The sequence below is a fragment of the Pararge aegeria genome, chromosome 9 (genome assembly GCF_905163445.1).
Source record: "Pararge aegeria chromosome 9, ilParAegt1.1, whole genome shotgun sequence".
Taxonomy (NCBI): Eukaryota; Metazoa; Arthropoda; class Insecta; order Lepidoptera; family Nymphalidae; genus Pararge; species Pararge aegeria.
The window spans coordinates 16870408-16895865 of record NC_053188.1 but is presented as its reverse complement, the minus strand read 5'-3'; the positions used below and the strand labels follow the sequence as shown (position 1 = coordinate 16895865).

Genomic DNA, 25458 nt, shown 5'->3' with positions numbered 1-25458 from the left:
GTTTGTTAAATTAAAGCTATACCGTAGGTATACGAGTATGTTATAAAAACTAAGGTTTATCTTCATAAGATTGTGCAATGCTAATGATTATCGTGTTAGTGATGATAGCTTTGACTGATGGCGGAATTCTACGCCATTAATTAACGCTTGTTTATGGACAGGTACCTATGAGTTAAGTAGTCTGTACCAAAATTTTAAAAATAAAAAACTAAGTTTTTTAAAAACAAAATAAAAAGTTATTGCTGGATATAAAGGATTCCTATACACTGTATCAAACACTAGCGGATGCTCGTGACTTTTTCTGCGTTGGTTTTCTGATTTACTGTGGGTAAGAAGTGTTTTTGTCTTGTCGTACCCTGCCGTCTCCGCCGCAGGTTATGTAAATCGGCACTTTATAGCACCAGATCATCGCCGATAACTTTCAAATTATTTGTTCTGATCATCAGTTGTATAGTAACCTTGCTGTAATAAATGTTTTAACACATTGTTTAAACTTATGCATTGGTAGGTCCAAAATTACATTTGGAATGTGTTTGGAATCATGTTCTATCAAAAGCATCTAAAAAAGATTTTTTTACCTTTCGCAGGCTCTATGCGGGTAGCGTTTATTATTATCCGTTTCTAGTAAGTTGATTATTGACATCAAGACTTTCTTTATGCTGAGTAATATTACTATATTATTAACAAAATTTAAAAAATTAGGGAGCTAAGCAATTGCTACCTATTTTTAGATTTTTTTATAAACGAGTCGAATAGGGCATATCATATTATGAAAATTAAGCTTAATTTGCCATACTCCGCGAAAAGCAGGAGCATCTGTATGCCAAACAGACAGAGAAAAGGCATCTCTTAAAAATTATTCATTTTAAAGTCTACATCTCCTGCGGATGCTCCGGTTTCGCGAAATGTGCGTAGATTGCCGAAGATCTGCTTGGTGTGGAGTATAAGGATTGAAGAAATTATAAATAACACCACACAGATTCTCCTGCTTTTCGCGGAGTATAGCAAATTAAGCTTAATTTTCATAATATTTAATGGATTTCCGCAAAGTAACGCCTGCTTCTATCCAATATATAGCACATCAGTCTGATTATACAATCCTATTTAAACTAAAAAATAATAACTGAATGGAAAATTAAAAAAGCTTTTATATTACACTTGTACACACTGTATTCTGTATTCGGGACAAATTGGTAACACTCTAAACACTTTGTCAGCAGCGAGCCTTTGTTTTCAGCTTCCATGCATGTCGGTGGAACATCAAGCGAGCTCTCGTGATGTTTTGTCGTTATGAATACTACGTCACGCAGTTATATAACCTTACTGCACACCAACATAACTATTACATATTGTCAGGTGGTCATATAAAGTGATTAGATTTTTGTTTGTATAATGTAAAATGGTAAAAAAATTATATTAATACTAATCCAAACTAGCCGCTCCGGTACCACTTTTCCAATGTAAGCGCACAAAAAATATGTTTCGATACTGCAGCGCAAAACATATTATGAATTATTATAATATAAATATTTGAATTTATTTATGTATACTCTTTATGTGCACATAAAAAATACAGAAGAAGAATAAAAAAACAGACAGTAGCAGTATGCAATAGGCGGCCTTATCTTTGCCAGGCAACCTTAAGTTCAACCTTAACCTTGAATTTATTGGCCTTTCTCTCCTATAACATGCATGTATAGCAAATATAAACTTTCCCCTAGAATCACTGTTATCTATTACTGAAAACTGCATGTAAATACATTGCGTAGTTTTAAAGAGTTATAGTAAGCGTATTTTTATTTGTGTTAATGTTCAGCTGAACTACTGCACTAATATTGTTGAAATTTAGCACACATATGACTTGCTTTAGATGAACGGATGGATGGACTTTTCATTCCGGAAAAGTACTCGGGTGACGTTCTCGGGGGATTCTAGGTACGGCTTCACAGGTACATTGTTCTTCGCAAATTTTTCATTGGCATAGCTAGGAACCTAGATATACAGGGCAATCAGGGTAATCCGTAGGAACGAATTGCAATTTATAATTTATTTTATTTTTAAACTCAACATCACACGGTATGTCGCATAACCATTTAAATACATCATCATCATCATCATTTCAGCCGATTGAAGTCCACTGCTGGACATAGGTCTTTCAGGGAGTGTAGGGTGTAGGGAGTTCCAAAATTCACGGTCCTCAGCCGCCTGTTTCCAGCGGCTCCCAGCGACTCGATGTCGTAATTTTTGATGACGACATAAATAATGCATATATGCAAATATAAACCCTGAAAACATTACACTTCTTTTTTGGGAAGTCGTGTAAATAAATTGTTATTTCTCCCTACTTAATTTAGGAACCTCATTTTACCAGGTTTATTAATGCAAGTTCCAAAGAAAATACGAGTTCTAAATATCACCAATTATTTATTCAACGGTTCAATCTTGATGTAAATTTTGTTTCACTTTTGTATGGAATTATGAACGTTGTAGCTATTTGCTACGGCAGGTTTCGTGATTCAATGTTTGTAATAAAGCTACACAAAGAACAATATTGCGTATAAGGAGGTTGATGAATTAATTTTCTCTGTGTTTTCCCTTATTCTCTTATTTCTAACGTCAAACTGAACAAAGTTGAGTGGAACGAATGAACGATATTAGAATTGGACGATAAGGAACAGAACGGCATAGGGTCTATGAATCTAGTATATGAGAGAAAATAAATAAGATAATAATATTCTATGCCATAGACTATTATTATCATATCCCAAAACATACGACATACAACGGCTTACGATACTTTGAGACTATTGCTCAATGAATCGAAAAAAAGGCTCAAACTATGGCACAGAATGCTAGCACAACCTGTCTTCCTAATCAATCTGTGGCGGTAAATCCAAACACTACAGTGGCTTATATCTCCAAACTACGAGTAATTCACATTCAGTGAATTACTCGTAGTTTGGTAGTTTGGCTCATTAAATACAAACAGGCTGAGATGGCGATCCACTCCTTCGAATAAAAAATAATTATCCAAACCATTTAAGATTTGACGGAAATGTGGCGCAACATAACCAATTTAAGTTTACTCGATTTAACCTCTTTTTAGAAGACATTAAAAAAAACCATCAGTGTACATGCAGCCTACGATTTCTACAACAAGCAAAGTATGCCAGTTATTTCCTAGTTTGTTATAACTTGAAGCCGTAGTTACTAAGTTTTTTTGTATCAAAGCTAATTATTTCAACCCAGTTGCTTGCGCATTTTATTTGTGTGTCAAGCTTAACCCGGAGTGAATAATAACACATTTCAAAACTCACTTCGAAATTATTTCAGTCAAGGCCGTTTTTGATTGTAGGTGGAAACAATGCTTTATGTCCCCTCTTTTACTTTGTATACTATGTATATAATTATTACACCAGAGGTAAGATTGTTTTTGCTTTTGTTTTTTTCCGTTTAACTAAGCCAAAGGTAGGCGAATTGCAAAAGTAAATCTTTGCAGTCGCCCATTGCACCATTTTTTTTGACGGTCCGTATCAATACGTAGTGAATTTTTGCAAACATTGTCCTAATTTCTTCCCAAGATGTTAACTAAATGCCTGAAACATTATCGTTACCATAATAAATTTATGATTGGGCAATTTTTGGAATTTTAGAGAAACGCCTAGTAATCAATTCAAAAAGTTTACGTGAATGGAAAGCGATCTAGCGAAGCGGTCATTTGTGAAAGAAGGTGTCTCTCAGGGTCTATATTAGGGTCTTTTCTGTTCCTCATGTAAATTAATGACTTTACCATGTTAAGGACAAGCACGGGATTGTTTACTGATGGTACATCAATGATGTTACAGATTAAACGACGTGAAACAAATCTTGACCATGAAAACTCGCTAAAGTAGTACAATGGTGATTTGGGGCTAACAATTTAACTCTTAACGAAAAAAATCCAGGTGTATTAAATTCACGTCATCGAATGTAACAAGAAAAACCATTATATAACTTAATAATAAGGATCGGGAGGATACGGCAATATTTATTAAGAATAGCTCTGCAGCATACATGGTTAAAAATATACGTCATATGACAGATATAGAAACTCCTGTGCAATATAGAAGATATAGATACATATTCGAAAATTTTATTTATTCGTTAAAATCATATAAAAATATTAAAGATTACATGAACGACAAATAACTTGAGTATGAATTGTTCTAAATCCATAGCTAAATATTTATTGACTGTGAGATGGTGATAACAAAAAAAAACCAACTTAATTTATTGTAAGCTCGTCTTAGATCACGATGCGTTTGGAAGCTCGTAGCTTTAGATTTAAGTTAGCGAATGTAGTTATCACCATTACCTCACAATTGGTAAAATATAATATATATATATACGCTTCAAAAGTGCCTGTGATAAAAAAGATGATAAAATATTTGAATGGTTTTAATATTAATAGAAAATCATAGTTAATGCTTGCAATATCCCGTTCATGTTGTCTAAAGGAGATTGCTTCACTTATAAAACAGCTTTTTGCCAAGTGCCAGGGTGGTCAAGAAAATAGACGTCATTAAACTAAGTACATCTATAAAACTAGGAGCTCGTAAGAAAAAGAAGCTTGCTATGGCTACCGATTAACCATTAACTAGGCTTCGCTTAAACTCGAACTCTTACGAACGAACGTTAGTCTGAGCAGTAGGTATAATAAAAATAATTGAAACGTGCGTGTGTCACGCTCGTGAAACCCCTGCTAATCAATGCACGTAGGAGGGGAATGGTTGGTCTAAAATGTTTTCAGCGAACTAGTGTAAGTGTAGTGTACTGTAGAAATTAAACTGCTTTGATCGACTTTAAAATCCACTTATAATAATTCTTTATCAACCCATTACTGGCACAGCTGGCACGGGTCTCATCTATGAATGAGAAGGATATAGACCGTAGTTCACCACGCTAGCCGAGTGCAGATTGGAAGACTTTTCATACCTTTTACTTAACACAGCGTATGCAAATTGAAGGCCTTATTGTTACATAGCGATATCTTCCAGACACCTAATGGCGTAATAATATTAAGGTACTTAAATTAAAAACAAAGAACAGAAAAGTAAACTATTACTTGCCCTTAGACGACTGAGACAAAGAGTGTGTTAACGTATTTTGCCTCCCTGATAGCTGAAGGCAATGCGTTCCAAAGCTTAGTCTTAATACTGAAAGAAGAATTATATAAGGGCACCTTTAGGATCAGTTTCCTCGCAGTACGAAGAACTTCACCTGGGCGATCTACAAATTCAAAATCTAAAAACTACTAAGTTATTTTACCAGTTTCTCTTGGGTAGAATCAGCTTTCTGAACCGCTGTATAGCGGTAGAGTTGCAATAGACAAACATGACCCTTTAAGTGCTTATATAGTAGGTCTACTCGTAGTTGAAATCAATGAAAAACTAACCAACCCAGCTAGCATACATTAAAATCACGTTCACGTAACACGGTAAACATTTAACATTCTAACTTGAGAATTTAATCTTAAAAAATTCTCTGCCAAATCAAGTACATTGGTTGACCCAAAATGAATTTGGGTGTCAAGGAAAGGCAAACACAAACATACAAACACACTTTCGCATTTAAAATGTTAGGTAGGATAAAGGTAAGTCAAATAGATCTTTGGGCGCACGAGCTTAGTCACGTAATTGACTCATCAATCACTTTGCGAATGAAAAAAAATATGTAACTTGAAAACGCTCAGCGATTTTTGACACAAGAAAAACAATTTTGTTTGAATGATCGTGCTAAAATTGGTGACTTGCAACGACAACATTAAGTCGTTAGCGTCAGTTTCTTTTACTTATTTAATCATTGGACAGACAGCATTTATCTACAAGGTTTCGATTACCTACACTCATGATCATCATATCAAGAAATAGACGTCGAGTGCTACCCATAGGTATTTTCTAGGCAGTTCCAAATTCCACGGTTTTGTGCCACTTGCGTCCAGCGGCTCCCTGCGACGCTCTTGATATAGTCTGTCCACCTCGTTGGTGCTCGACCAACGCTGCCCTTACCAGTGTGGGGCTGCCATTCCAGCACCTTGGGACCCAAACGTCCATCCGTTCTCCGAGCTATGTGCACCGCCGATTGCCACTTCAGCTTCGTGACTCGTTGTGCTATGTCAGTAATTCTGGTTCTTCTACAGATTTCCTCTTTCTGATTTGATCACGTAGTGATACTCCGAGCATAGCTCTCTAAATGACTCTGAGTCTTCTTTTGAGGCCCATAGTTAACGACCATGTTTCAGAATCACTTGCAACACGCACTGTTAGAAGTCTTACCTACACTATTGATAATAAATTACTGCCTACTACTTATTACCTACCAAGGATAGTCATGTCCAATGCAACCACTTAATCTTACATCCCATTAGTCTATTAACGTGCCACTGTTAGGTACAGAGCACAGGCTTCCTCTGTCATATTAAGAGTTAAAGCATATACCCACCACGCGGCTCCAATGCAGTTATGCGGGCTTTAACGATTACGATTTTTTAGTTGACCGAGCGAACGTCTTTACTTCAAGTCTGCCAATTTTTACTTCCTTTTGTCATATTTATAAAACCCATCTTGGATTTGAAATTTATCATAATATTCTGTAGAATAGTCAAGCACTTTCATTTGATACCCATATTGTAAAAAAAATACGTAATCCGCCATTTTGTGGCGACGGCCATCTTGGACGGTTTTCATCAAACATAGCGACTTACTTCCATTTCAAACAAAAAAGAACGAAATCAAATTCGGTTCTTCTCGGTATCTGCAATGACATTGGCCACCACAATAAACACATTTTTATTCTGATGAAAACATTTACATGTTGCCATGCAAACTATATTCAATGTCGTTCAATCCAATTTGTAGCTACACAAAGTAAATCAAATATCGTAATTCACAATAAAGACTGTTTTATGAATATAAAAGTTTCTCATCATCAGATCTCAGATCCCTGTAAGGAAAGTTGAATTTGTAATAAAATTTTACGTCTGCCGTTGCTAAGGTTGAACAAACTTAATAAACGGAATTTTATTGAGGTGTTTTATGGACGAAGAATCTTTCTTTCAGTGTTAATATTGAATAACAGGTACACCTGGCTTACGCAGTATAATGAAATAATAGGCGACATGTTTAATTCAATTCAAGACCCTGCTTTCCGAGTCCAAGGCTGTTTCTGTTTATGTGATGACCATGATTTATTTTCAGTGGCTGGGTGTTTATCTGTATGTTATTCATAAAAATATTCATCTGTCATCTTAGTGCCCATAAGAAAAGCAACGTTTACTTTGGGGCTAGATGTCGATGTGTGTGTTGTCGTGGTATATTTTTAATTATTAAACTATAAAATGATGTTGGAAAAAGCAATCTGCTAATTTTCTTTCCGGCTCTTCTCAGTGGAATCCGCTTTCGAACTAGTGGTAGAGATACTACAAACAGACTAATTTGACGTTTCAAAAGTTGTTATAAACTACATTAAATGAATGAATTTTGTATTTTGAGTTTTGTTACTTTTTATTTCGAAATTAAGTACTTCTTCTGGATCGTGTTATGCTGAAAAATGTTTTGTAAGAAATAAGGTCAAAGTTAAAATATTATCTTATTTTATATAAAAAAAACTATATAGAATTCAACCTCATTTAAAAGCACTCAGCATCACAAACAAACGGATGTGTAATTTCGAGAGTCACTGAGTACTTGCACTCCACTAAATTGTCACTGGTACAGTCGCTGTCAGTATAATTTCGTACCAAAAGGCAAAATGAATTGAAATAAACCTGCCTATCTTATAAGGATTTTTGAAATAAAACTTCTTTAGGCGCCACTAGGAAGTAACTCAGATTTTTTTCTAACGGAAGTAATGCGTAGTTTCCGCTATTTAAAAATAATAATTTGGATTGGTCGTAAGTTTATATCGTATACTCCACGCTTCTTGACTTATACGAAAGCTAGTGGCAAATATAATAATCAATTAGGATAATCATTCTATTTAACAAATGAAAACGTTTATAAAATGTGAAAGTGATATTAATGAATTTTAAATAGAATATAAAATGAAATAGTGAATATTAAATAAAATGGCGCAGTCCCAGGAACATTTTACTCTTACATCAATAAATAATCATAAAAGTTTTACTTCAATCGCGCGTAAAGGTTACACGCATAAACTATTTTTTTGTTCCACTACAAGTTAGTTCTAGAATGTTATGTCACTTGGTGGTAAGTAATTACGCAGTCGTATATAATAGCGGGCTAACCTATTACGGAGTATGGTAGTTCTAACCCATACTTCTAATCGGTTTTTAGGTAACATCGCACGCTAAATCGCTTATCGGCACGGCTTTGTCGCTTGGGTGGTAACTAGCCACGGCGAAATTCCCAGACCGGTGTAGAGAAAACTGAGAAATTATAAATTCCCATATTGTACCTACCGGATATCGAACACGGGCCTTACAATTTAAAGTAACAGCGCTCATTTCATTGTACAAAATTATTTTCTATAATTCTATTTTATGCACATTTTTATAAAAATACTCGAATAATTTAATTTGGATTACGTATTCTTGGTTTCGGTTTGTGTAAAATAGTTATTTTAAACCTAAAAATAAAGTTAAAAAGTTATATACAGCAGTTAGTCTAAGATTGTTTTATTTTATGATTAAATTAGCACATAAGACAGTAAGCGGCAAAGCACAAAAACAACATTTAACATAATATTAAGTGGTGCAATCTCTTCTCATTGTTAGGTTCATTTGTTACCACAGTGAATACAATAGGTTAATATAAGTAGGTTAATATAAATTCTAGCTCGCTCACCTCTGCGCCATGGAGTTTGTCAGAATGTGTAAGCTTATTAGATATACACTCAAACCTGCATTCAATAGCAACGGATTGAGATTGCATAAAAAATAAAGCAATTAAAAACAAACAAAATGTATAAAGAAAGATAAAGTATCATATATTTATTATTAATAAAAACAGAAGTGTTCTGTAATTAAAAATGGGTATGGCAAAGCTCTGCGGTTCGGTCTTTTATATTCTAAATAACACAAGTAAGTATTACTAAAGCAAGAGGTGTATTTCAAAAATAAACGTTACACACTAGTATCATAATGTACTATTGTATCTACCATCACATCATTGCCCAAATCATCACCTTTATCACAAAGGTGATGATTTGGTTGAGCGAACTTTAATAAGACTGCTTCATAAATCTAAATCAGTCCTGCGGCCTTATAGCTCGTTTTGCCGTCATTTCACCCACTTAACTCCCTAAGCCTCTTAACTTGGGACGGTCTATGAATGCTTAAAGCAACGGGCGTGGGTGGTTAAATGACTTAAGTACTTCCCAGCAATTTCAACCTTATGTGTTGGGATCATATGTTCGACGCGCAAGCTTTTATAAGCTTTTTTTTTATTTTATTTTTTATTATTTTAAAATCATTATTTGTTTGAGACATAGGTGGTATGTCGTGGGCGCGGTCTACATCTACCTACATCCCCGTTTCTAGCCACCTTTGAATCTGTCCAGTGTCATCTGTACATTTATTTACCTCGCGCCAGTATTTGCGCGGTGCGAATGTCATCAAGCCCCAATGCGTTAGGTGACTCAAGTGACCTCCTCATAATTATCACCCACTATAGGACACGTGACTCTCATCAGAATGAGAAGGGTTTGGGTCACTTAACAGCGTGGTGGACTACGGAGTCGACCACGCTGGTCAATTCCGGACTGGTACAAAATACAACTTTGAAAACGAGGCAATATCTGAGGCATCAGGATTTCCTCAAGAAGTTTTCCTTCACCATTAAAAGAAGTGATATTTAATTTAAGGCGAGATTCCCAATAAAACACACAACTCAAGTTAAGAGAGATTCCTAAAAATTGCGCAGATATATTTTCAGTGATTTATTAGAAGTCTAGGGTACCTAATGACTGAAAGTACTTGTTACTAGTGTTGTATCTTAGATTGTGCAAACTGTAATTTCGTTTAACTGTGTTCCAGGTTGTTTGTTGGCATGTGACGAGGGCGCGCAAGCGGCATGCGGGCCGGGCGGTCGAGGCGGGCGGCGCTCGCCGCACTCGCGGCGCTGCTCGCGCTCGGGCCCTGCTCGGCAGAGCTGGAAGTCACCACCTCCGCTGCGTTTGGTTAGTGCCGTATATTATGCACACGTCTTCTTTAACAGGATAAGTGAGTGAGCAGCATGCGGAAGACACCTAAGGGCGAGCAGCGCTGCTCTCGCTCGGGCCCTGCTCAGCCAAACTGGAAGTCACCAGCTCCGCTGCGTTTGGTCAGTGTCACATAATATACACACGTCTCTTCTCACGTTGGTCACTAAACGGTTGACACGCCGTCGCCTTGTCGACTGCGAGTCGTCAACGAGTGTTCAACGCATCGTCAACGAATTGGCAACGCATCGGCAGCCAGTCTACAGCTGCATCTAATATCACTTCTACTACAGCTCAGTGGACCTGCAGCGCTGCTCACGCTCGGGCCCCACTCGGCCGAGCTGGAAACCGTCTTATGCTTGTCTTTCATAAGATGGTTTACAACAGGAGTGTTCAACAGGCGGATAACGCAACCAGCCTATCCTAGCCTAGCCGATATATAATATTAGCGCACGGTGAAAGCGTTGTTAACGTGTTGGCTATGAGTCGTTGACGCGTCGGTAACGCACTAACGACGAGTGAAGTAAGTAAAGCGGGCGACTATTATCTTTTAAAGCAACTTTCTCCTTTGCCCAAAGACTTTATTTTCCAATTCCTTATTTTAGTGGAGTTACTATAAAATCGACGAATCAATACGGTATGGGAAAGCCTTTAGTTTGTAAATTTTGAACTGGAATGTGGAACAAACAAATTTCGAACTAGAATAACCGCATAATGTAGTCATGCACTCCAGTTATCTAGAGTTTCTGCGTAATCTAAATATAAAGCTGAAATATTTATGAAATGTAAGTTTTTATGTTTTAAGAAAACAGAGCAATAGAAAAACCCTCCAATCTGTTTAATATGGGTTTGTATGTAGGTTAATATTGGTCAGATCGTAGGGAAAATTCGAAGCTTTTATTTTTCCTAATTTTTAGCTCTAATGCTCGTCGGTAGCAACTAAACAAAAATAGAGAAAAGAAAATTGGGAGTATAGATTTTTACCGGGACTGTTTTCACTATTTTCTCTTTTGTCTCCTTATTACGATTATTATTGCGATTTCATATTTTGGGCTATAAAAACTGTTTTCCAATTGATTTTCATTGATAATGCTGAAGCTAGTAAAACAAATAACAATTCCGTATAGATTACGCAGTAGAGTATCACATGCATTCATAATATCCTTGACTTGCTTGAATTATGGGGCTGGACATTGTCGATTTCTTAATTCCTGGCTGGCACGGCGAAACTCAAACATACCATAATTTACTTAATCACATCAAGCTCATTCGTTTAACGTCCCACTACTAGGAACATTTCTCCAGGAGTTGGGGTTTAGAGACATAGATCCACCACGCACGCCACCACCAATGTGTATTCATAGGATACTTACATACAGCTAAAAAACATTAATAAATTGCTTTCAGGATTTAGATCTTGAGATTATTCCAACTAACTATTATTTCATCCCGTGTAGAAATAAAACAAGGAAATAGACAAAACTATCTCATTCCAAAGCTTTATTGATTTAGCAAATGTTAGCGAGTAATATTTGTTAGTTATTCATGAAGTTTTATTGATATCTATACAGATCCATCAAAACGCGGCTCCATGATGTATGGGGACGTTTGCTCAACGGTCATGGACTGCGGGTTCGCGGAGTCGGTGTGCGACCAGGTTCTAAAGACCTGCCGCTGCCATCCCGACTTTCAAGCCACCAACCATGTCGACAAATGTGGAAAACGTAAGTAACGTTTTACCATTATATCTTAGAGTAGTCACCTAATACGGCAAAATTTTGCAGCGTGCATCGCGACAACCGCAAAACAACCGCGATACAGTCGCGATTTTGTCACTGGTTGCATTCTCTTGCGCACCTAACCAGGGTTTTGAATCGCTACTATCGCGATTCAGCATTTTTATAATAATCATCAGCAATTCCGTTAACGGGCCACTACAGGGCACGGATCTCCTCCCACAGTGAAAAGGGCTTACGCCGTAGTCCGCCAGTGGCTCAGTGTGAATTGGTGGACTTCAACACGCCTTTGAGAACATTACGGAGAACTCTCAGGCGGGAAGGTTTCCTCACGATGTTTGAAACGCACATACCTTCGAAAAGTTAAAGGCCTGCCAGAGATCAACTCGGTCCCTCCGAGAGTGAGGCCGAAGTCCTAGCCACTATTACAGCATATAACCGTGTACACTTAATTTATTGGTTACCCGCCTCTTCAATGTCACCCGAAACATTAACAGTCAGAGAAACAGTTGCGCGTTATCAGTATTGTATCGCTACTAAACCGCTACTGTTACGCGTTGCAAAAGTGAAAAACCAGCATCCAAAATCGTTATGCAGACGCACTACGAATCACGTTACTACATCTCTACAACGATGGGCGACCTCTCAAATTAATTATTTTTTATTTACGAATCAGGAAAATAAATTAAAAAGAAAAATAGATTGATTCAGAAAATATACCTTAAATACAAATTATTTAAAACATAATAACCCTAGAACACATCTATTATATTTTTAATATCAGAAGTGTAACGGTCATGACTTTTTAAATAACATTGAAACTGCAAAATTTATTGTCAATTTATTATTCATTTCATTAACGTGTAAAAGGAAATAACATCCAGGATGAGAATATTACTTAGATTGGATTGTTAGTGGAATTTTAGACATCAATTTTTCAACTGAGTTTAAATTTCTGCGAAATGAAGATAGGAAAACCTTTTCATCAATCACAACGAAGACGTGTGGATGTAAAGATTTAAAGGAACTCTATTCATGTAGCTTTTCTTTACACCAAGCTTTGTACATTTTTATGACGTATCTATGAGGGTAGGAAAAAATTTAATGTCGAGGTTCTTTTATGTATTAAACTTGAACATGCTAATATTTTTTTATATAATTTAAAACTTAAGATAAGACTGCAACATTGCACACTTACCCTGTGTTTAATTTTTATTCTTAATTTACGTCTATCCATTATTTAGTGATTAAAATTACTTGATTATTCGAATTGAAACATATAATTAGTACCTAGATATCAGCAGTATTTTACGCTACGGTACTTTTTGTTTTTTTAAGGAACAATTTATTATTTTGTACTTAAATTTTTTACGTCACTGAGTTTCTAAAAAGGAATAATGTTTATTGTATAAACAGCTTCCAAACGCAATTTTTGTAGGTATTAAATGGCTTCTTTTTGGAAATGGTTATTTATTTACTATAATAAAAAATATCTGCATATATCCAGGATATTTGTTTTTAAAAATTGTAGTACACGCTACCATATGAAGTGTCACGGTCGCCAAATTGTACCTACCAATCAATAATTGTTTAAGGACTTTTTGTGTCTTCAATTACACGATTCATACATTTTTAATTTACTAAATAATTTTAATAAATTATTGCTGAAGATTAACATAGAATTATGAGATGTATAACTATTCTGAATAAGTTTATAAAAGAAAGCTGCGAAATAGACAACTAATTTACAGAAAAACATAACGATACGCTGCCTACTTCTATGTTTATTAGTAGTTTTATGCGTTAAAACTGACTTCAAAACCTTGGGTAGCTAAAGTTGCCATGGGTGAGACATAGCTCGGAGAACTGATAAACGCTGAGGACCCGATGAGTTGAAATAAAGTCCTTGTATAGTCAAATTAAGGGTTGGTGGCCACTCTAGGTATACAAACAAACTGACTGTAAAAACAACAAAAAACGTGCCGGAGAATGCCGCTTAGCAATGGCGGCACAAGACCGAATAGTTTGAGAATTCCTTTAAAAGACTTACGTCCGGTCCTTGAAGTGTATTGGTTGATAATAATATGGTGATGATGATAAACGAAACAGGCTGCAAATGACCGTGAATTTCGTAACTCTCCTTAAAATGCCTATGTCTAACAGAGGAAGTCAATAGGTTAAAATCATGACTTTGATGAGACTACAAAAACGAAGTAACAAAAATATGCCATGAGTATATGCTATGAACTCCATAACTCTTTCTAAATGTTAATTTTATGAATGCTTAATAATTTAATAATAACACTGTGTATGTATTAAGTTAAAGGAAGTTATACTTCCTTTGAAAAAGCAAGACGTTGTAAGAACAAAGCTCGCTTGAAAGACTAAAGCCGTCGAATTTAAATTGGTTTTCTTTTTGGAGTGCTCTTAGGGAAGAACAAAACGCTCATTTTAACATAAATGAACTTGGCCTTTGAAGTGTAAAAGGTTGATCGTTAGGAAAAGCCGGTTGTAATGAAATATTAATTTAGGCATAAGCCATATTATTAAAAATTATATACCAAATTGTTGGCGGCCGATTAGCGCAGTGGCTAGTGACCCTTCTTTCTGTGGGTTTGATTCCCAAAACTGGAAAACGTTTGTGTTTCTGGTTGATTATCTGTATTTTATATGTATTTATGTATATTATACATAAAAAATATTCTGTCAAATTTCTGTCATCTTAGTACCCATAAAATAAGTTACGGTTACTTTGGGGCTAGATAGCAACGTATTTTATGTCGTTGGTTAATTATTTATTTTTATTTCATTTTCAAATATTATGACTTGTTATCTGATCCCGCAATATCCACAGAACATCTTTAAAATAGTTAAATAGGTACATGCCACGATTGTATTTTGAAATTTGACTACTTGTTTTTGTTACATGGATCGTGGTTACGACGGGACTCAAACGGGACGGGATGGTTACCTTCGTGACCACGAGCGTGAAATGTCGATTGACCATGAAAATCTTAGTTTAAAATCTACCGCATTGATAAACTAAGCTTTTCTTAGACATCAGATATTATCACGGGGTAAATAGTAGTCTTAATTCATCTGCAGTATGCTACTCAGATATAAAATATCACCCATATTTATCATATACAGAGATATATTATACCTTCCATAAAGGTTGTGTCTCAATTACGATTTAGATTTACACTAATAACAGAAATTCCATAAAAACTTTCACCCCAGTTTCATGACATTATTTATAAGTTTTCGTAAAATCCTTTCTTAGTAAGTCAGTCAAAAGAGCTGTTTTATTTAAAGGAGTAACTTTGCCATATGTTTATTTTTTATATGTATTTTAATATTTATAGGTTCAAAATATTTCTGTATTTTAATTTCAAATTTAGTATGTATATTTATGCATGTAAGTTTATTTTATATCTTTAATTTGCGTACCATCCGCTGTCTGTTATACTACTAGTAGAAGATCACTTTTAGTGATAAGGCCGCCTTTGCACCCTAATACTTTGTACATTTGTCTCTTGATATTCTTTGTTTGGTTGCAGTAAAGCTATTAACACATAACACTCAACAGATAGATATTATCTGTTGAGTGTTACGACGTGATATAGACGGACCAGCACAAACAAATAATAATAAATCTAATCTAAGATCTACGGAAACGGTGATAGGCCAGTGGGTAGGAGCTCGGCTTCTCGTTCGGGGGGCCGAGTTCGAATCACAGCAGGCACCTCATACTTAAGTTATGTGCGTTTTAAGTAATTAAAATATCACTTGCTTCACCGGTGAAAGAAAATATCGCGAGGAAACATGCTTGGGAGTTACATAATGTTCTCAAAGGTGTGTGGAGTCCACCAGTCCGCACTGGGCAAGCATGGTGGACTATTGCCTTAACCCTTTCTGAGACGCGTGCCCTGTTGTGGGCCGGTTATGGGTTGATATGATGATAAAGATCTACACATGGCAGATTGAATTCTTGTAGAACTATTCATTTCCCACTCTCCCCATTGTTTAGAATAGCAATCGACCATCACTATCCTTACAAATAATAATAATATATAAAAATAAATGTCAATGTAAGTTTGTTTGTTACGCTTTCACGCAAAAACTACTTAACCGATCCTCATGAAACTTTGTACACATATTCTTGGAAGTGTAAGAAGTATTATAGGATACTTTTTATCCCGACACTAAGCTCGGTTCCTTTGGGAGAGGGGATGAGTGTTTGACGATTTTACACCATAACTCCGACAAATTATAACCGATTTAAATAATTATTTTTGTACTAAAGAGGTTATATATGTGTTTTATTAACCAAACTGTGGTTGGAGATAGAGGACAGAACTCCTCAGCGGACAGCGGCAAACCCCTTATTTAAGGCTTAGCGATACTGAATACTTTAATTTTTTCTAGATCTATAAATAAATGCCACATCAAAAAACAAAATCAAACGCCGACGAAGTCGCGGGCAACAGCTAGTATTTACATAAATTAAATTCGGGCTAAATTAGAACATTCCTCATTTGCGTTTGAGGTTAAAATTGGAGCAGGAGACACTAAAAATGCACCGGATCGATGCTGCGTCCAAAGTAGAGCGTCGCGTGTCCACTGCGGTGTTATACATAATGAAATACGACACCTGTTATGACAATAATGTACCTTTCTATCCATACAATTAAATATATGATAGATACTGTCATATATTTAATTGTATGGATAGAAAGATTTTATTTATTTTGTGTTCTGGGAAGCCTTTAGGTACTTTTAATACAAACTAGCTGACCCGTGCAACTTCGTCTGCATTACTGGAAAACACGAATAAAATGTCATTTTCTAAAAATGAATCCTAGCTAGATCGATTTATTGCCCCCGAAACCCTCTGTATACTAAATTTCATGAAAATCGTTGGGAGCTGTTTCCGTGATTCCAATTATAAATATATATATTTAAAAGAATAATATTATATTTATAATTTTGCTCGTTTAAAGATATCTTGAAAATCGTTGGGAGCTGATTCCGAGATTCCAATTATAAATATATATATTTACAAGAATTGCTCGTTTAAAGATATAAGATACCTTAATAATAATTTAACATACACAATTGATGTTAATTTTTGGGTAAATGTCGCCTCTACGGCGTAGGCTAATCAAGTCAAGCTTGCCGTATATAGCCCCGGTCCACACCTCTGATTGAAATAATATCGCTACCTCTTCGGCGTTTTACTGCCTCTTATGAAGCTCATAAGATGATCGCTGCTAAAGATTACAGACTGGTAATTTTATCAAGATTAGCGTGAACACACTGAAGTGTTTCCCTTTAAGGACGTGGAGCAAGATTATGAGCAATTCGCCAGCTCGCTTAGTCTCGCAAACTGACGCGATATTCTGAGCATTATTCTTTGATTCCCCAATGAAAGAGCTTTACGATATTGGAGATCTTTTTTTCTTCAACCTTGTGATTTTTCAAGAGGATTCTGCATTCTGAATTACCTCTATTTGTTGCCTGGATAGTGCCTTAATCTTTTTTTATAATATCAAAGTGTAGTGTGACATGTAGCTATCCATTGAATTAATAACATACAGAACCCTCATTCAGCTATTATTATTGCGTATTGTGTCCAAGTGTCAGTTAACGAGTTCCCTAAACGTTACGCACCGCTGAATCGGTGTCGTAACTTTAGATAGCGCATCACATCGTTAGTGGTCATCTAAGAGTTGGTGTAACTTTTCTCTACGCATCACCCAAATTTTTTTGCATCTGATTTAAGCGTGTCATAAATTTAGTGATAACGGGCACCAACATATCATATTATCCGGGTTACCGGTTTTAGGTTATTAACCGTAACAAAAATATATTTTAACCGGCTCCTAACCATCACTTACTACATTATTCTAATACGATAGTAAGTAGATGAGTGTATGCTTTTGAGCCCAAATATTTTCCTCGTACCTTACAAACGTTAAGCTGCTAAGTCCCTGTCATTTACTTATCGCGCCTCATCTTTGATGTAAACTGGCCTATATTCCCAAAACTGTCCTTAAAACTTTAGTAACGTAGATCGTTATTATAGTTCTAAGCAGAATGTTTTGTATAAATACTTGCCCTCGTGTTATATCTATATTATTACCTACTTGAACTATTTACTAGAAAAGTATGATGTAATATAATATATTTTTAATTTTCTAATTGAAATCGCGTGCTCTTTTGAATTCTATTTGCCGTTTTCATACACAATTACTAGCATAAAGGTATCACGTATTATGCAGCAAATTATCAACATAACGAACATAAAAATAAGTGAAGAGCTTACATTATGTTAAATGGAAATTCCGCGAAAAGAAGTCATTGACTGCGGCTACACTGAAATGCACTTACTCAATAGAGTCGTTGAACTGAATTAATGATCAAAAGTTCCTATGTATAGCCTATTATGTTTCATTTGATTTTTGTTTTGTTTTTTTTTCAGATTGGTAACGTTAACTGGTAAATAGAATGGCTAAGTAACGAGTAGCAACTAAGCTTTTTGTCACAGAGCTCGTCCGGAGAAGTCTTACCACATGCTTATTTCTTCCGCTGAGTATCTTCGCCGGCTGAGTGGCGCAGTGGACAGAGACCCTGCTTTCTGAGTCAAAGGTCGTGGGTTCGATTCCCACAACTGGAAAATGTTTGTGTGATGAACATGAATATTTTTCAGTGTCTGGGTAAGCATCTGTGTCATCATGTTGAGGCCCCAGCGTCCACGTTCTCGAAGCAATGTGCTCCGTTACCACGTCAGTATCGCGATTCATTGAGCTATGTCGGTAGCTCTAGTTCTTCTACGGATCTCCACATTTCTGATTTCATCACGTAAAGATACTCTTTACATAGTTTCCTCCATCGCCCACTGAGTGACTCTTAGCTTCCTATGAGGGAAGGACTAACGTATAGCATAAAATCAGTCTGTTTTTTTCATTCCTCTAACAGTCAGCTCTTAAATGTATTCTCACATCTGAACCTAAGTGAGCTCAGATGTGAGATAAGGAGGAATCTAAGGGGTTCAACATGCTTGCAGTGGTTTACAATTCTGCTCTATTTATGAACATATAACAAGGTTTTTGATCAAAGTAGTACGTTTTGTGATTAGGTGAAAATTAGCACGCCCCCGCGAACTAGATATGTTGGATTTACATTTCAAGGAACGTTCAATGTTTATTGTATTTACCCACTTACTACTAGACAATTGTACATCAGTCGCTGAGGTTACTGAAGCTTGAGATTGTATAGTTACAGCTATAAGTATATTGTCTGTGGTAAACTGTTAGCTCTTATATTGCGAAACATTTGATTCCAGCGGCTGGCATCAACGAAACTTGCTCATTCAATGAACAATGCGACGAGATTGTGCGGATGACCGAGTGCAGGAACGAGCGCTGTGTCTGTCTCTACGAGATGGTCGCTGAGCTGAGCGTCGACGGAGGGTTCGTATGTAACCGTGAGTATTGATTACATCTTTCTTCGGGTGGTTTATGTTGTCCTAGTATCAATCAAGAATTGAATTTGTAGATCTAAAAACATTTATGGCTAATTGCTATGAATTATGTTGTTTTAGTATCAAGTGACTTATCTTAGTGAGGATTTCAGTGTTATTTCTGGGGAGAATGGTTAAATATAATTTTGACAGTACCAAATACTGAGCGATTTTGTTGACAAAGCAGCGTTGATCCAAAACGCTAGCAGAAGTAACCTTCCTGCTGGATCAAGACAATTTTCATGAAACGTAAAACTAATTACTCAGTTAAAGAATATTTGGCATTAAAACTAGTCCTAAAAGTTGTTGCGTGTAGAGAGCTGGGTGGTTTTGTAGGTTCTATATCCACCTCTCTCTCCTAAGAGAGAGAAGTCCGTCGTGAGCACTTGGACTAAGCTTATGTGACATCCTGATATTTATCACAAAAACATGCCAAACACAGCATTATTCTGGAATCAAAATTTTTGTTTCAGCGGTGAAGCAGATAGATGAACCTATAAGGACTCTGGATCCGGCAATGATTGGTGTTTTGGTTGGCATGGCTCTGATGTTCGTCATTATTTGCGTCGTACTCCGTTTGTTTAGCAAGTAAGTTAAGCTTTTTTCACCGTCCTATCTGCAAATGAAACACCGATATACGTAATGCTCTAATGCAATCGAGCAGCAGAACAACGCGCAGTACACCTTGGCTCCTCAGCAATACTCCATGAAGCAGTAGGTGACCTGGGCGGCCTGCTAAACTTTTGGAGTGATCTCGGCTGGCTGAAGTGATCCAGTGCGAAGCCGCATTAGTGGCTATACGTACGGACGGTTTCAGACCAACCAAGTGCGGAAACGGCCCAGGAACAGAAGAAGAAGAAGAACCTTTAGCCAAACGCTCGATAATGCTCAAATACAAGACTTGTAGCCTTAATACGAGATTTGATCTCTCGCAATCGAGGTGTCGTTTCGGCATCATCATCAGTCCACTGCTCGACTAAAGGCTTCTCCCAACTGGAGGATTTGCCCATAATGACCACGCTGGGCAGGTGGGTTGGTGATTGCAGTAGATGGTTGTAGTATCACAGAGCACGCTGCTGCCCGCTCTCCGTTGTATTTCCTAAGTCGCCTCGTACGACACCCGCGTAAAGAAGAGGGGACAACTGTATTCCGATTTTCCGCCACCAAACAGCGACACGTTTTGGCATATCAACCTTCAAAGCAAAATGTAATTTATTTTTATCGTTTTGAGTCGCAAATCCATCCATCAAAAAATTTAAATTAATACGTTTAAGATCCATTTTACTGTTATATTTAAGTATTTTATACTCGAAAGACTCCTTTTTTTGTTATCTAAAGTCAAAGAATGTCATTACATTAACAGTGTTAAGGGGGGTTGTAGTGATAAACCAATATAGATTACCTTTACGGGTTTCCATAAATAATATAAGTTTGTTTTATGTAGTGTATATGGGTATTTCTTTGACACAACACCAGTATTTCATTCTAATTAGCGTTTTGGTTACACTTCAGAGCCAGATGGAGGGAAAATCGCACCATCTTTAATACGCCCAACCCTCGTCTCATGAACGTATCGCTGCTACGAGATTCTAAGCTCTTGCATTCACAGGTACGTTATTGTATGTTACTTATAGTTTTCAATGCCTATTTTGCCATTTCCTAATATCAGAGCAGTACTTTATATTGCTTCAAGATCACATAAACAGATTACCGGCCCACTGCAGAGCACGGGTATTCTCCCACGAGTAGAAAGGGTTAAGGACGTAGTCCACAATGCTGGCCCAGTGCGTATTTGTAGACTCAACTCACCTTTGAAAGCATTATGTAGATCTCTCAGGCATGCAGATTTACGCACGTTTTTTCCTTCACCGTTGAAGCAAGTGATATTTTAATAACTTAAATAGCACATAACTCAGAAAATTAGAGGTGCAGGCAGGAATTCGAACTCGGCCCCGGAAAGTGAAGTCAAGCTCCTACCCAATTTTTATTGCTTATTTTTAATAAAATTAAAGCCAATTTAAATTGGATTTTAGATTGAAATCTAAGGGGTCTGTTTGTCTGTACCTTCTTCTATCAAAAACTTAGGATCTTAAAATATAAATTATAATCAACATAAAATATCCAAGAATAATATCACATTTATTTGCATAAAGCTGCATTCTCCATGTGAGTACCTAAATAGCGTCGCAAATAACGCAATTTTTAATCCAAGTTTTAATGAAAGATATAACTATCTATCTAGCAAATCAATCGTTACTAATAAATATATGCTATTGCTGGGCTGTATTATTTTTAAGTACCTCTTAAAAGTAAGTTATATAAATTTATTTTTGGTGACTTGGTTTGCAACATTTTTTTCCCCCTATGTTAAAACTTAACTAGGCTAAACTATCCCTATCCCTATCCCTATCCCTACTAATATTATAAATGTCAATGTAAGTTTGTTTGTTACGCTTTCACGCAAAAACTACTTTACCGATCCTCATGAAACTTTGTACACATATTCTTGGAAGTGTTAGAAGTAATATAGGATACTTTTTATCCCGACATTAAGAGCGGTTCCTTTGGGAGAGGGGATGAAAGTTTTTGACGATTTTACACCATAACTCCGACAAATTATAACCGATTTAAATAATTATTATTGTACTATAGAGGTTATAATATGTATTTAATTTTGCCCAAACTTTATGTAGGTCTGATGAATGTGGTTGGAGTAAGAGGCAGAAACCCCTCATTTAAGGCTTAGCGATACTGAATACTTTAAATTTTGTTAGAACTAAAACTAAATTGAATGCCACATCAAAAAACAAAATCAAACGCAGCCAAGTCGCGGGCAACAGCTAGTAATACATAAAAACCAACTGTACAAAAACGCAGGCAACAACTAGTAATCAATAATTTTCTGCTTACAGGATCGCCGAGGGTCTCGTGTGAGCATGCGTCCACCATCGAGGCAGGCGAGTCAACAGGAGCTGAGACCACATTCTCCGAGCCCTGGTAATTATATACCTTCTTCTTCTTCTTCTTCTAATCTCTAACTGTCTCTTTCTTTCTTATAATTTACCTATAATTTTATTCTATTTCTAAATGTTGCTCATGATATTTGGTTTCTGTTTATTGAATTTGTCCTAAGTTTGGTATTGGCTTTATATTGCCTATATTGCTGTGCTTTTAATGTATTATATTGTGATTGTGAATATTATATGTAAATTTTGATTAGTTTTTTATAAATGATAATTTTTATAAAAAGTATTCAGTAAACTTAAATTTTGTTGTACAATTTATCTTTATTTTTCTTTCTAAAGTCTTCTTCTCCATTTTCTATATTATTCTCTTCTGACTTTCTTCACTAAATGGCTATATTCACAATACATTTTATGTTCGCTGTTTTGTAATATATCACATTACTCATACATTTTTCATCTACCGGCAGCACGACCCCACCAAAGCCATCAGATACACCGAAAACCTTCAGGTTACTTGGATTATATTTTATTTTTGCATCGTTTGCTAATACAGAATACAGTTATATGCATGTAATTTTAATATATGCAATAATATGCTATAATAATTATAATATAATGGTTTTTGATAAGAATGCTATAATTTTTCTTGCTCAATCTTATTTTTTTAGTTCAAAGTCAACTTCTGATTGCCCAAAGAAAATGATGAAAAACTTAATTTACAACTTTCGCAAGGTTTGCTTTTACTTCTTTTTAAACGGCAAAAGAACCAAAGATAAGTAGTTATTGACCTACAAAAGCATGATTCTTGTGAAATACCTACAATAACACAAAGCGTGACTATCTAGCTTATTAATATAAAGATAGAATAGATGAAAAGTTTTCACCCTTACATCCACGAATAAACTTACTTGTAAATACGTATGGTTTTGAATTTGTATACTATAACTAGGATCGCAAGATTGATTAATTCGCTGGAATAGCTTAAAACTTACTAACTTGTAGATATTTTCAACATGCTCATTAAAAAATTTGATTTCAGATTTTTAGTAGGAAATAAAAAAACTCATACTAACATTTTAAAGCAGCATGCAAGTTCTAGTTCACTAATAAAAAGGTTTTGAGCTGAGCATGTCTTTGAACCGCAAGCTTTGTTTTTGTAAATGTCTTATTTGTTTTTACTGCTTTAGGGTCAAGACGTGGATCAAGAGCAAGTAGTGGACATTCTGCGACTTCCTTAAGATCTGCCACACTAAGATCTCCCACCGCACAAGGACCCACATCAGTTACTGTTGAGATTCGTGCACCCGATGCTTAAGCCAGATTACTAAAACACAAGAATGACAAATCGTCAACCAAAATAAAAATAAAGATTAAGACGTAAAAAGAGAAAAATGCTTTAGGTAAAATTAAAGGTTAAGGCAAAGAAATGTAAAAATCATTTTTAAAAAGATGTGACTGGAAAATCCACGCATTGTTTTGAAATTTGAAACAACATTCAGTCCAAATGCTTACAATGTTTGTGATAAACTTCGACATTATATTTAGCTTATTTAAAAAAAAAACAAATATGAAGACTCTTGCCATTTGTAGCAATAAGTTGGAGCACTATTGTGTGTGTTAATACAGCCACATAAAAAGTGCCTCTAAATGAAATGCGTGAAGTTTGTCGGTCATAAAAATTATATATTATACATAAGCCAGTAAGTTTAAAAATAATTTATTGAACACATAGGTTTATATTAACAGTTTATCTACAGATAGTCTTATTAATCTTGATTCAAAAATTAGACACGATTTATATTATAAGTATAGAGCACATACATTCAACGATATTCATAGAGATATATAAATTAGATAATATAATCAATAAAATGAGTGAAGAATTTTAGCTTTTTTGGCGATGAATAATGCTTTTCAGCATTTTTGTAGATCGATAGTTTGAGAACTAGTATTAAATTAATTTATAGAATATTACTGATCTTCTTTTTCAGATATCCTTGTAAGAGTGCTAGATTTGTGATTCCCTGCCTTAGATATTTAATTAGGTCACAGTAAGTAAAACAATTAGATCTAAAACTTATTTACGGGGACCACCTCCTTCGATGGGAGAGTTCTGAGTTATGTTTTAGGATGGATGTTTATAATAGAAGGGAAGCTTCAATGCTGCTTTGAGTAAATTTAAGAATTTCGAATTTTAGCTTTAATCCGTATGAAGATTAGCTTTTCGTAAAACCCATTTCTATGAGAGAGAGTTGTGAATCGATTTTAAGATTTCCGTTGTTTGTTTTCAGTCTTAGTGTTTCCTTATTAATGTAACCTGATGTGTAAAGACGGGGAAATTTACACATATTAGTGGTAAGGCTTCTCTGCACTGTGGAAGCTTAGACCAATGAAATTCGCAAAAAGCGCACAAGCGTTGTCGTAATTTAATTAGAAGATCTACTACGAAATAACTTGTAATCTTTCATTAAAAAAACTCACTTAAATATTCATCGTCATAAAGTACGGGTCGCACAACAATTAGGGGAAGAATTGATGTATGCCCCGTACGATTAAAATATTCACCGTCATTTTCGAATAACGCAAGTCGTAAAAAAATAAGCTATTTGTATTTTTAAAATGAATAACTATGCTCACAATCTGATATTATATATTTCGAACACTGTGCTAGTTTATATATCTATTAAAAATGCTGTAATTTACTTATATGAACTTTTATTATAACTTATACTTCTAAGAACCCGTTTTTCATTTCACCTTATTCTTAGAACTTTTGTTTATTTGGATAAAAAGTTAGCGATCGACTACCTGTTAAGCTAAATATAAAATTAATAATGTGATTTAAGATGGAAATACACTAACCTATATTAAATAAAGTAGTTTATTAAACTTATTATAACTTTAAGTGAATTCACCATGCTTATTCTCTAAATTTTCCAGTGACTCGTTGGTCTTACGGTGAGCATGTTCAACTACGGATAACGAAGTTCTAGGATCGAATCCCAGGTCAGACCAAAAATGTTTAGGTATCGTG

General features: G+C 35.6%; 1 protein-coding gene across 3 annotated transcripts in view; it reads left to right on the top strand.

The window, feature by feature from the left end:
* The window catches only part of LOC120626542, an 83504-nt gene extending 58428 nt beyond the window's left edge, over positions 1 to 25076 (top strand). Inside the window, exons 2-10 of one of the 3 annotated variants that reach the window (XM_039894088.1) lie at positions 10034 to 10176; positions 11769 to 11921; positions 19282 to 19422; positions 19932 to 20046; positions 20971 to 21067; positions 22371 to 22455; positions 22892 to 22933; positions 23093 to 23156; positions 23612 to 23745. In XM_039894088.1, coding sequence (XP_039750022.1) covers positions 10071 to 10176; positions 11769 to 11921; positions 19282 to 19422; positions 19932 to 20046; positions 20971 to 21067; positions 22371 to 22455; positions 22892 to 22933; positions 23093 to 23127 — 774 coding nt within the window. In that variant the 5' untranslated portion in view covers positions 10034 to 10070 and the 3' untranslated portion in view covers positions 23128 to 23156; positions 23612 to 23745. Of the gene's footprint in view, positions 1 to 10033; positions 10177 to 11768; positions 11922 to 19281; positions 19423 to 19931; positions 20047 to 20970; positions 21068 to 22370; positions 22456 to 22891; positions 22934 to 23092; positions 23157 to 23611 lie in introns of all 3 variants that reach the window. The other 2 variants (XM_039894086.1, XM_039894087.1) reach the window with 2 other exon arrangements.
* The last annotated feature ends 382 nt before the right edge of the window (positions 25077 to 25458 follow it).